At 35.0% G+C, this 12,792-nt stretch overlaps 1 protein-coding gene across 1 annotated transcript in view; it reads left to right on the top strand.

Moving 5' to 3' along the window:
* The window catches only part of LOC150074965 (uncharacterized), a 658,991-nt gene that overhangs the window by 140,971 nt on the left and 505,228 nt on the right, over window positions 1–12,792 (top strand). The window contains exon 5 of the mRNA XM_090389013.1: window positions 8,732–8,800. Coding sequence (XP_090245139.1) covers window positions 8,732–8,800 — 69 coding nt within the window. The remainder of the gene's footprint in view (window positions 1–8,731; window positions 8,801–12,792) is intronic.

The raw sequence follows: 12,792 nt of genomic DNA on the forward strand, positions 1-12,792 counted from the left end.
ACATGGTGTCACACAGATATAAGCAGTGCAGAATTGGAATTTGTGGAGTACAATTTGTACATAACAGGCAGGAAGTGAGGAGGGGTTATGCTGTTAGTTAAGAAACACATAAAATTTAAGGAAGTGCATCCAGTTGGTATTGGTGGACTGTGCAATGTTGAGTCAGTTTGGTGTGACATAAGCACTGGGAAAGGGAAAATGAGAGTAGGAGTGTGTTTTATAGGCCTAATGACTCTGATGAGTACAATGAACAGTTGTCCAGAGAAATATACTGGGACAGTAAGTCGAAATGTCTTGTAATGGGGGATTTTAACTTTCCAGATATTGACTGGAACTTGTGGATTGGTCACTTGCAGGCTAGCAAGACTTTTGTGGATTTATTGGAGGAATGTTTTCTACAGCAACATGTTTAAGGGGCAATCAGAGGGAATAATACTCTTGCTCTGATTATCAGCAGTGATTATTCATGCATTAAGAATTTGCAGATAAAGGAACCCCTAGCTGACAGTGACCACAGTGTACTGATTTGGGATTAACTTAAAGATGTAACTACCATCAAGGGTAAAGTTAAGAGTTTTTGTTTTCGTAAAGGTGGCTGCACTAGTTGACAGTGATCACAGTGTACTGATGTAGGATTAACTTAAATTTTGCGATTACTAATAACTTCACATGGTTGTTTATAGGGGCAGCTCGTCTATAGGCACTTCTGTACCTCCAGCTATTTAAATCTTGATATACGGTGAACTGAGTTATATGAAATTTTGCGAAGAACAATGCAACCCAATGAATATTTTTATTAACAGGACCCACATATAATATGTGCATCCTCTATTTCCAGTAATCATTTCAATAATAAACAAATAAAAACACGAAATCGTTTCCAACTTTGAAGTTTAATTAACTGTAGGCCTCACTGTGTGCGAGGCAGTGACACATTTTGTATTGCAGTGAATATCTGGTAGTTGGTTGCCATTGGCAACTTGTCAATATACATTTTTTATAGGTGAAACAAATCACAATCAAAGTCACTGTAAAGCGCACAGTGCAGATTTCATCGTTGACCATAATGGGTGTGTAGCCACAATGTCGGTGTCTTTTTGTTATTCACCCGAATTCCCATTAAGTAACTAAATAATATCAGTGTTAAGTCATCACTCAACGTTTAACAGTAATTTGTGATTACAGCTTAATTGCGAATTGAGCTTGAACTTAGTAAGTTGAAGTTATATTATGATGTGATGTGTAAGTAAAACATTATTTCTACGACACATGATTTTTGTGAAATTTTATTCAATCATGGCCTCCATGCTTCCCCATGAAATAAATTGCATGACAGGGAATAAACTTCAGCAACTTAGTTTTTCACAATTATCTCTCCAAGAAAAAAATGCGATTAAAAAAGAAGGCTGCCCCACTCCAAAGAATCAAATTTCTCAGCGGGGAATAAGTAATAATAAGAAATATATTCACAGTTTTAAAACTGAATGGTACCAAAAGAAAAGTTGGCTTTGTGGTTGTGAAGTTAACAATGCATTGTTTTGTTTTCCATGTTTACTGTTCAGAGGTGACTTAATGTGGAAAAAAAGTGGCTTTACAAACAAACAGAATGAAAGAAAAAAACTATAAAACATGAGAGTTCAAAGAAACATATTGATAATGTGATTTCACTATTGCTTTTATGAAGCGTAAATATTAAAGAACAGCTTAGTGAGGCCTACAGATTTTCAATCTGCAAACATAACAGAAAAGTTACCAAGAATTGTGAGGTATTATCGAAAATAATAGACTGCATTAAATTTTGTGGACAGTTTGAAATTCCTTTACGTGGACATGATGAAATAGATGATTCTAAAAATCCAGGAGTTTCGGAGGATTAATAAATTTTGCCTGTATATTAGATTCCAATTAAAAGAACCAATTAGAAAGTAACGCAGCATTTAAAGGCATTTCAAAAACTATTCAGAATGATATTCTTGACTGTTTGCTACAAATATGCTGGGATGAAATAAAAAGAGAAATTAAAAAAGCTTCATTCATAGCTGTCATGGCTGATGACACAACAGATGTTTCAGAACATATACAAATGGTAATTGTTCTGAGATATGAACTGAATGGAGACATTTTTGAGCATTTTTGGGGTTTTTTCACTTCAGAAAACCCAACTTTAGACGGAATATCGAAGTGCATTCTAAATCAGTCAGTTAGACTTGGAGGAGTATATATAATCCTTGAAGGAAATACTCAAAAAGTGGTTTCTCAGACATTTGATGGTGCAAGTGTGATGAAAGGCAAGAAAGGAAGAATTCAGGCTAAAATAAAAGAAGTGTACAAAAATGCACATTTTATTCACTGCTATGCACACCAACTGAATCTGGTGATGAGAAATGCAGCAAATAGAACCTGAGATTCAAGAATATTCTTTTTGAACCTCATGTCAATACAAACATTTTTCTCGATATCACCACAGCATCTCTTTGTTCTCAGAAAGCATATGAACAGCTGTGTTGCCCGCCCTTTCCCTACAAGATGGAACTTCAATATACGCACTCTGAACAGCATTTATGAAAATTTTGAATCCTTAAAAAAGTGCATGGAGGACCTACAAGTGACAACAAATGCAGATAAGATAATTTCAGAAGCAACTGGAATTTTGCAAATCTTAAGTAATGAAAAATTTGAGTTCTGGTTAGAACTTTTCCATCTGATAATACCACACATGGAAGTTATTTATAATCAAATGCAATCTCAAGAAATTGAGGCAGTTAAAATACATGAATATATAGGAAACTTTAAGAATGCCATTCTAAAAATCAGGAATTCAATTTACTGTGAAAATCCTTCAAAAACACTCATGATTGAAGCAAAGGAAGTATGCGACTATATAAGTGTTGACATAGGTGAGAGATATTCTTTTACAAAGCAATTAATTGCTGCTAAATTGTTTAATGAGAAGAACTTTGCTATTTTTCATACGAAAATGCCCATGGAAGAGGTACGGGAGACTACTGAGGCATATCCCATGATTGAAAGAGAAAAACTTCTTACAGAATTACAAGTTTTCTATAGCAAACATGATCTATACAATTATTGCAAATTAACTGATGCTGAAATTTATCTCAGAAAATAATCTAGCTAAACTTACAAAACTCATAAAAGTTTTATTCCGATGACTACTTCAGAGCCCAAACACTGCCATTCGACATTAAAAAGAATAAAAACATTTTTAAGGAGCACTATGCATCAGGAAAGGCTAAATGCTCAAGCAATGCTTTCAATAGATAAAAGCTTGATCAACAGTGCACCAAACTTGAATGAAAAAGTTATTAATCTATTTTCAACAAATGAAAACCGAAGAATGGATTGTTTTTAAATAAAAGTTCATGTCTGTTAATGGTAAATGTCTAGTTAATGTTTTGTAGTATTTTTAACTTGCTTATTATTATTACTGTGTATGTCTACATGTATTATAACCAATGCAATTTAATGTAACTTTAAGATGCAGCACCCCCAAACATCAGAATCATGAGCTGCCACTGGTTGTTTATTTATCTACCAGAATACTGGTCAGTCCTAACTGTATACGTACAGTACCCTTGATTTTTCATCACCAACATCCTTTCAGCATATACCATTAATGTTAGTGGTCCTCTAGACCAATGTTTCCCAAACTGGGGTCCACAGACCCCCCAGGGGTCTGTAAAACATTCAGAAAGGGTATCAAGTAATATGTATTTATATATATATATATAAATAAATAAAGTGTAATATACAATCAAAGTTTCAGTTGATAGATAAACACAAAGTTTCAGTTGATGGATAAAATTAAATAAGCAGGGTATGATGGATGCATGTAAAGTATGCAGAAGTAAAGTATGCAAAAGTATAAATAAACAAGAATAATGTAAGAATAGGTAAGTCTGATAAAGTTTGCATAGATGGAGGTGAAAAGTACAAAGTCCCAAGGATTAGAAGGGTAAGGAAAGTAGAAAAAAGTATTGTAGGTTTGTAAAAGGCGAAAGAATGTTAATATCCTAAAAGTTATGATGAATTAAGACAATTATGGGTTGAATTGCAAAGCCAATTAGATGTGGGGGAACTGTAAAGTAAAATTATTAAACAAATAAATGGCACTTTGTGTCCTTTTCACCTTCATCTATGCAAACTTTATCAGACTTATCTATTCTTATATACTTTTATATATATATAGGGGTCTACAGATCTCAGTAGTTTGGGAGCCGCTGCTCTAGACATCCCAGATCACCTCTTGATGCTGGTTTATTCTCCGATGGAGTCCTTTCTCAGCTATTCTCAACTTCGTCATTTGGCATTACAGGAATGTGAAATGGGATGATCTGCATGTTTTCTGTTCTGTTCTTTTCTCTTCTTTGGATCAATTACTGCTTTAAATTTTCTGAACATAGTGTTTGCTCGGATTGTGACAGTGAAATTATTCTTGTAGGGAAGAAATCCCTGTTCTACATTCTATCCTAAAATCTCACTCCTTATCTAAACTTTGATTTTCTAGCAAATTTGCTAAGACTGTTCAAGAAAAGAATGTAGCATATTGCAACATAGAGCATTCTGGTCTCTTGCTTTGGCAAGAGACCAGAATGCCAGGATGACCAGGATGCTCTCAAACTTACCAGAATGATCAAAAAATACTTAGAATAATCAGACTCAGAATGACCAGAAGGGTTGCAACTTCCTTCCAACTAAACTTTCACCTCTGTCACGACTGATGGTTCTGTTGCAGTCTCATCTAAAGATAAAGATTACATCTTACCATCCCACTTTTCTTCTGACTTATATTGCTGATCTTGGCAAATTACCTCTACTACTAACATCATTCTAAAAGAAAGATGTTAGATGAATTCTGAGCAGTCTTCATGTACGAAAAGTCATGTCCCTTATGACTGTTCCCCATTTGTTCCCAAAACCTGTGTGCTCATCTTGCACCTGCTTTTTTTTTCTGCCTTTTACACCTTCTAAATACATTGGTATTTTTTTCTGTTATGCATGGAAATTTAGTCACATCCAGCCACTTCCTAAAAAGGATGAAAAATCTCTAACTTCCAGTTGTCATCCCAGTGCACTTACCTCTAATATGTTCAAAATAATAGAGAAATTCATCTGCCACTTCTCAGAACCCATCTGATTTGTGTGATTGCTAATAGGGATTCCATCAGTGTTGACCCACTGGTGATATGTATTGGCTTGTGTTAGTATTAGTACAAGCTATATGATGCAAGGAAGTCCTGGGCTTTTGCTGTTCCTGCCAAAGTATTAATAAACCACCTATTTCATCCCCCCTCCATAATCTGTACAGCTGAGTTCTGAATTTCTCCAAGCTTTCAGCACCTGAACCACCCATCAATAATTGACAACTCACTGGCTCCAAGAAAACATTCTGCAATCCATTCTAAACCTTCCCCTCCCCTCTCCTGTAATTTGAATTTATGGCTCCTAATTCTGGAACCATTTATAACAGTGAAAAATTTCACCCACATTCATTTTGCTTTCACCTCTTAAGAGTCTTATACACCAGTAAAATCTCCTCTAAGGTGTCTAGTTTCCAAGAAGCTCTGCAACCCACATATTTGAAGTCTTTCCTCGTATAGATGGCCTTTTGTTGATGATACTAGGTGCACGTCTGTCTTTGAACCATTTCAAGAAGCTCAATGTCATTTTAAGGTGTCTCTATACTTGGACATATTATTCTGTGTGGTCTTATAATTCCCTTATACAGTATTATGGCCACCTACAAGCAAATGTTCGATAAACTATCGATAGGACACCATGGACCCCGTCTTGCTGCATGTCTACACTGTTCGAGAACTTCATGTCCAACCATATCATAATTTCAAAACCTCTTTCTTCCTTTGCTGATTTTAATTCACTCCAACCAAGGGTGTAAGCTATTTATGTGTGCTGTTTCCCAAACATAACCTTTCATTTTGTTACATTAAAAGATAGCTGCCACTTTTCTGACCGTCTCTGAAATCTGTCAAAGATATAAGAAGCTGTGCTTGGCACTGATCATTAACTACTATACCATTCTTAATATCATCTGCAAATTTTGATATAATGCCCTCTATCCCATTGTAAATGTCATATAATAAAATGAAAAACAAGAGTGTTCCACTTCTTACATTAGAGAGAAATCTAATCTAGACCAATATGAAGAATAACCATTAATCACAACTGCCTGCTTCCTGCCCTGCAGCCATCCTCTAATCTATCTATGGATATTCCCTGTAATTCCAGCATATTCCATTTCATGTGGGATCTGAAATCTAAAGTGAACAGTGTCGAAATTGTTTCCTGCACCCATCTAATGAATGACTGTTAAAACAGCTCTGTCAAAAAAAAAAAAAGGGACCGGCTCTGTCAAAAATAGGAAAATCATGTTTTCTTCAGAATTTTATCTAAATAATCCTGTAATGCACTCTTTATCATTGCCTCCATGATTTTGTTTACCACTGAAGTCAGATTGACTTTTGGTTGTTGCTCACTTCACTCTTAGAGCCACCTTTATGTATTGGTGCTATATTGGAACTTCTCCAATCTAAGGGAATAACTCCTGAGTCTAGTGATGACCTCTAATCTCAATAGTTCAGTGCACTCTTTTGCCTATGTTCCTAACAATTCTGGATAATAAATATTTGGATTAGTTAAAACATATTAGTATTGTATGACAGATGGCTTATTTTGTAACCATGGTGCAGTTTTATAACAAAAGTATGTAATGTGCAATAAAAAATTCTTAGCATCACTTCATCAAAGAACACTTTACTGATCAGAAAACTGCATTTTTATGATGATGTTAATGTTCAAATGAGACTACAGAACTTCCTTTTCTTATGCTTATAAATAATTTGTTTTGGTTAGGAAATATTTATTGTAAGTGATCTTAATTTAGGAATTATCATAAAACTGGGAATCTGAAAAATGAATCAAGCTACTTTTGCAAAAAAAGTTCTGGTTTGGTTCTCCATTCAGCATATCTGAAGTTTTAGGGTTTTCAATTTGGTTCTCACCATTTCTTAAGGGAGGTGTCATGACCACCCTAAAGCTTTGATGCCAATGTCTGGGTTTTATTGCACAACAGGATGTGCCAGTTCTGTAATCTGGTGACATTGCATTTTCTTTCTGAAATGTTATATTTGTTATATATAAATGTTTCTAAAATATTATATTGCTGAGTACATTGAAAGCTGTAGCAGTGAAATATGGTTATGTCCATTTCTGTGCAATGCTGTCTTACTATTTTGTGCTCATTTCATGGTCAGATTTCCATCTGGCAAGTTGCATTTTTTTTTTTTTTTTTTTGTCAGTTGGAGCTTGGGGTCCCAAGTAGCTGTCTTGCTTGCCTTGCTTTAAAGCCAAACCAACAGCTAAGAATGGTAAATTGGGGCTTTCTCCCCAGTGTGTTAAAATGGATTCAAATTTTTAACTCTCCTGTATATGAACATTAACCTTCCCACTAAGATGAAATTTGTCCTATCAGAAACAGATTTTGATAGATTGGGGTCGTCATCATCAGCAAATGAGATTATTTGACAGCAGAATTCATGATGCTTTGCTCTGTCACTTCCTGTATGTTGGTAATGCTTGAAATCTATAAGGATGAAGGGGCAGATGTTTTTTTCACAGCCATCTACACTGTTGACTGAAGTGAATTAAGTTTGTGACTGGCACAATGTTTAGTTTTTCTTGGACTATAAAGAATGGGATTTTGATTATATTCCTGTTGCTTCATGAGTAGTAGGTCAATTCTTGGTCTTCTAAAATTATCATAATCACAGATTTTAATGTGTGAGAAGGCACAGAACGCTTTCTTGGTTGATATGCCATTTTCAAGACTGTAATAGCATCCCATGCAGAAAAATGTAGTAATTGTTAATAGCTAGAGAAATTGATTTTTTTTTATTATTTATATAGATTGCTTGGTGTTGTTCCATTTTATAAAACAGATTTTTAGAACTGGGCAGATTACTTGTCATTACCATGTATATATGTTTGTAGTAATTTGTTGATCTAATTTTACTCTTTTGTGAAGATGTTCAGGTCTCTATCGAAAATTGCGGATAACAATTATAGATAATTTCTATTATCCTCACTTCATCAATTGACGAAACAAATGGAATGAACTTATTAATTTTTTTTTTTTAATATATAGTGAGCACATATTTTTGTTTATTTATTGCACTGTAAAGAAATGAACTGTTGCTGTTGCATTCAGAATTATTAATTAAATAAGATACAAAAAATACACTCAGAATGATTGATTATTATTCAGTAGATTTGTTTTTTCATGTACTTTGATCTCAAAATTCAGACTAATCTTTATACATTATCTTCAGAATCATATTTTTTAAATATATTTATTCTAATATAAAATTAATGCTTTTGCTTTTTTTTTCATATTTTTAATACAGATTTGTTTTCACTTATGTGTTTACACTGAGAGAAAAGAATTTGTTTTGTAATGTAGATTTATGTGTTTTTACTGATAGAAAAGCGGTAATGATAATGCTAATTGTTTTTAGTAAACATTTTCATATGTTAAAACAAAAATTACAATTTCATATTTTCTAGAGTATAAGGATCTATATAGGAAGTGCAAGAAATGTATAGAGAACTATTTTTTTATTCATAAAAATCAATTGCTAAAAATCTTGAATGCTGTTATTATAGACTTTTTTTCTTTATTAAAAATAAACAATTTCAGTTGAGAAACAAGAGTCGGATATATAAAACAAACATGGAAGAAAAGCAGATTAAACAGTTAAATACTAGAGTAAGTATTAAAGTTTCTGTCATTTTTATTTAATACTCAGATGATAAATATTAGTACACAATGAAAATAATTCCACCTATTTTTCCCCTTCAGAATCTGTTAGGGATATTACAGTGAAACAATAACATATATACATGATACAGAGATGTCAATTTTAGGCCCCTTACTTACCCTTTAATAATTATACGTTACCAAACATTGGTTCCTCTAGCATTAGTAGAGGCATACGATGCAAGAAAGCAAGCTTACGCAGCAACATCCAAAAAAAAAAAAAAAATCTCCCATTTCCACCCCTCCATTCATTCCAAATACCTGTCCAGCTCAGCCTTAAATTTATTTAGGCTATTAGCTTCCACAACAAAAGATGGAAGCCTGTTCCACCAATCAACTACCTGCTGGTTAAAGGCAAATTTCCACACATCTATTCTACAACTATCTTTCCTGAATTTGAAACTGTGCCCTCTCAGGTTCTTAGTCTGAGCAAGATGAAGAATCCCATCAGCATTCAGCTTGCTCATCCCATTCAAAACCTTTTATACACCTCAGTCAGATCACCTTGCAGGTGCCTACTCTCCAGGCACTGCAATTTGCAGAACATTAGCTTTTCTTGGTAAGAGCACCCCTTTGTTCCCCTCACCAATCTTGTTGTCCTTCTTTGTACTCGTTCTAGCAGCTCTACATCCTTCCTAAAATGAGGCCTACAGACCTGTACACAGTATTCTAGGTGTGGCCTGACCATTGCCTTGTATAACAAGATTATCACCTGAACAATGAATATCCTTCTGAAGAAAGGGAAACACACTCTCCCCATGAATTTAAATGGGAAGGCTCTGAGGATTTATTTCATGGAGACTTGCATTATTAAGCACTTTCACTTGAAGTTTCCTCTAATCTTGTTGGACCTATATAATGCTTGTCTTAAGGTGGGCATTTTCCCTAAGATCTGGAAAATTGCTGTTTTGAAAGTGATCCTTCAGAGTCTGGAGAGATCACTGAATGAACTGACGTCATATTGCCCGATTGCTCTTTTGCCAATTTTGGACAAAGTATACGAGAGACTGATCATCCTAAGATATTAGACAAGATATGAATCCTTGGGCTTGTCATCTTCAAAACAATATGGATTTAAAAAGATAATTATACTGAGGATGCAGTCAGAAAATTATTTACAACTGTTCAGGAAGAGTTGTGGCGATATGTCCTCGGTTTGTTCATGGACTTCAGGGGTGCATTTGATGCCGTCTGGTGGGGTAGTATCTTACTTAGGGCTAGAACTGCCCTCTTTACCGGCGATCTCTTTAACATTTTTAGGGATTACTTTTCTGACTGCAGGGACATGGTTCAGTCCCATTGGGAAGAGGAATTCTGCATCATGGAGCACAGGTGTCCCCAGGTCTTCAGGCCTTATGTATGGAACATGGTTTTGAATGAGTTTTTGGAGCACAATGTGGGTGACTTTTGTGCCATCTCCTATGCAGACTACTTAATTTTAATTGTTGCAGGTGATTCTCAGAAAATTATTGAAGAAAAGGCTATTTCCTTACTTCAGGATCTCATAAATTGGTCAAATTTATATAAACTACGGATTTTCAAAGAAAAAACTATGGTTACGCTTTTAACGGATAAGCTGAGTTTGACTAGGCCACCTCTTGTACACTGTGGGGGCATCTCTCTGAGGTATGCAAGATGTGTCAGATATTTGGGTTTGTACCTGGATTTTGTTTTTGTGGGGAGATGGAGACTGGCATTCATGTCATGCTTCACTGTCCATATTATGTTGACCTCTGAAGTGAGCTTGAGAGAGGGGTCTGTGTCCTAGATAGAGATAATTTACCAGTTTTATTTGTAAATCATCATAATTTCAAGCTTTTTTGTTGTTATGTAGAAAATGTTGAGAAGATTTTACTTGACCAAGTAGAGCATGGTATAACTGTATGAGGTGGAATGGAAATTGGTGGCACTATTTTTACTGATGGTCTTGTTTTGTTTTTGTTTTATGTATGTTGAGATTGCTCAAACAAATTTTTTCAATAGAGATTGATTAATTGAAATTAGTATTGTACAAGGGGTGTTCCGAAAATATGCAGACTGGCAGCACTGCTTTATTGCTATGGAAATGAGTGACAAGTTTGCAGTCTAGGAATGTTCTCCCACCTTTTCTTAGTTATTTTGTACAAGTGTATCATATAGTATTAATTTTTATGTTCGTTATAACAGTTTATGTGAAGTGTTTTATGATGGGGGATGGATGAGAAAGATATTTCGTTAATTATTAGACAAAGAATCGTGATAGAATTTTGGGTAAAGTTAGGCAAAGTGGTCAGAATGCGTTTGAGATGATTCAAGAAGTAGTGAGAAGATTCATACGATGAAGAAACCTTGGGCAGAATGCCCATATTTAAATGGTGGAAGCATTTTAAGGACGGAAAAAAAAAAAAAAAAAAAAAAAAACCATACAAGATGAACAAAGAAGCAGGCATCCATCAACCTCAGTAAACAATAAAAACATTGAGGAAGCCGAAACATTATTGAAAGAAAATAGACATTTATCGATTCGTGATCTGGCCATTCAGTTGAATGTTGGTGTAGCAAGATGTCACAAAATTGTAAAGATGTCACATGTTTGCACAAGATGGGTACCGCACGATCTTACTGCAGAACAAAAAGAATGGTATGTTGAACTTTATCAAGTCTTTATTGACAAGGTGGAAGAAGAGCCCGACATTTTGAAGAAAATAATCACTTGTGATGAGTCCTAGATTAAATATTTTGATCCCTAGTCCAAACAGCAGTCAAGCATATGAAAACAGCATGATTCACTCCAGAAAAATTTTGAGTTTTTGGTTCATCAAAAAAAACTGATGTTGATTTTATTTTTTGACACCCGCTGAATAATGCTGCAGCACTGGGTTCCCGAGAAACAAACTGTAAATGGAGAATATTATGCCAACACTGCGATTTACCTCGGAGGAGCAATTCGCAAAAAAAGACCGGAACTGTTTAATCAAGAATGGTTTCTTCTTCAAGATAATGCTAGGCTACATGTTGCACAACCAGCAATGCAATCTTTAGTGGAAACTGGTGGTCAACCATTAGACCACCCTCCATACAGTTCAGCCCTTGCACTGTGCGATTTATGGGCTTTCCTGAGCCTCAAAAAAGAGTTCAGAGGAAAAAAATTTAACAAATGAAGAAGTTAAAAAGTTAAATCTGCCATATCTGCTATTCTGCAATGCCTTTCAGAAAATGGGCTGCATGCAGCACATGTTTCAGAAGCTAATGAACTGCTGTAAAAGGTGTAAAGTAAAAGGAGATCCATACCAACCTTCCAAGTGACTCAGACTCAGAGCAATGATCTCAGTCCGCATATTTTTGGAACAGCCCTCGTAAATATTGTTTAAGGCTTTATGGAAATTTTAAATTTTGTAATGGTTTTTAGTGCATATGGGCTGAATGCCCTGGCGGCACAATAAAATAAAAGATGTAAAATAAAATATGTAGATCTTGTCACTGTTAGTAACAGTAATGACCATTCCTGCCAACCTTTGTATCACCGCAAATTCCGACTGCACATTCTTGGAATCGAGACATTCAGCAAGCAGGAGGCTGGCAACAGAGTATGTATGGCATGAAGATAGGTTCTGGCAAGGTTTCCGAAATGTTATGTTAATGTATAGGGATTTAGTTAATAGCTAAATAAACTATCTTAATATTCACATGGTATAGGAGTGGCCATTTTAGAAATCTAGATTTCATGGAAAACCATCGCATAATGATCTTCTCCAACTATACTGCCTGCAAGTGTGCTATCCTAGGCACATTCTGAATCACAGCATCCCAAAATCTTGCAGACCAGGATTGAAAAATGGATCAAGAAGGAGCATTATTATTAGCACTTGTTTTACCAATTTGTAGGTTTCAGTCACACTTTTAGCAAAACTTGAAGCAAAATGTAATGTTCACTCTTTGTACTATTACTTAAGTAAAATGAT

The sequence above is a fragment of the Mastigoproctus giganteus genome, chromosome 14, assembly GCF_048544385.1.
Source record: "Mastigoproctus giganteus isolate SK-2022 chromosome 14, ASM4854438v1, whole genome shotgun sequence".
Lineage (NCBI taxonomy): Eukaryota > Metazoa > Arthropoda > Arachnida > Uropygi > Thelyphonidae > Mastigoproctus > Mastigoproctus giganteus.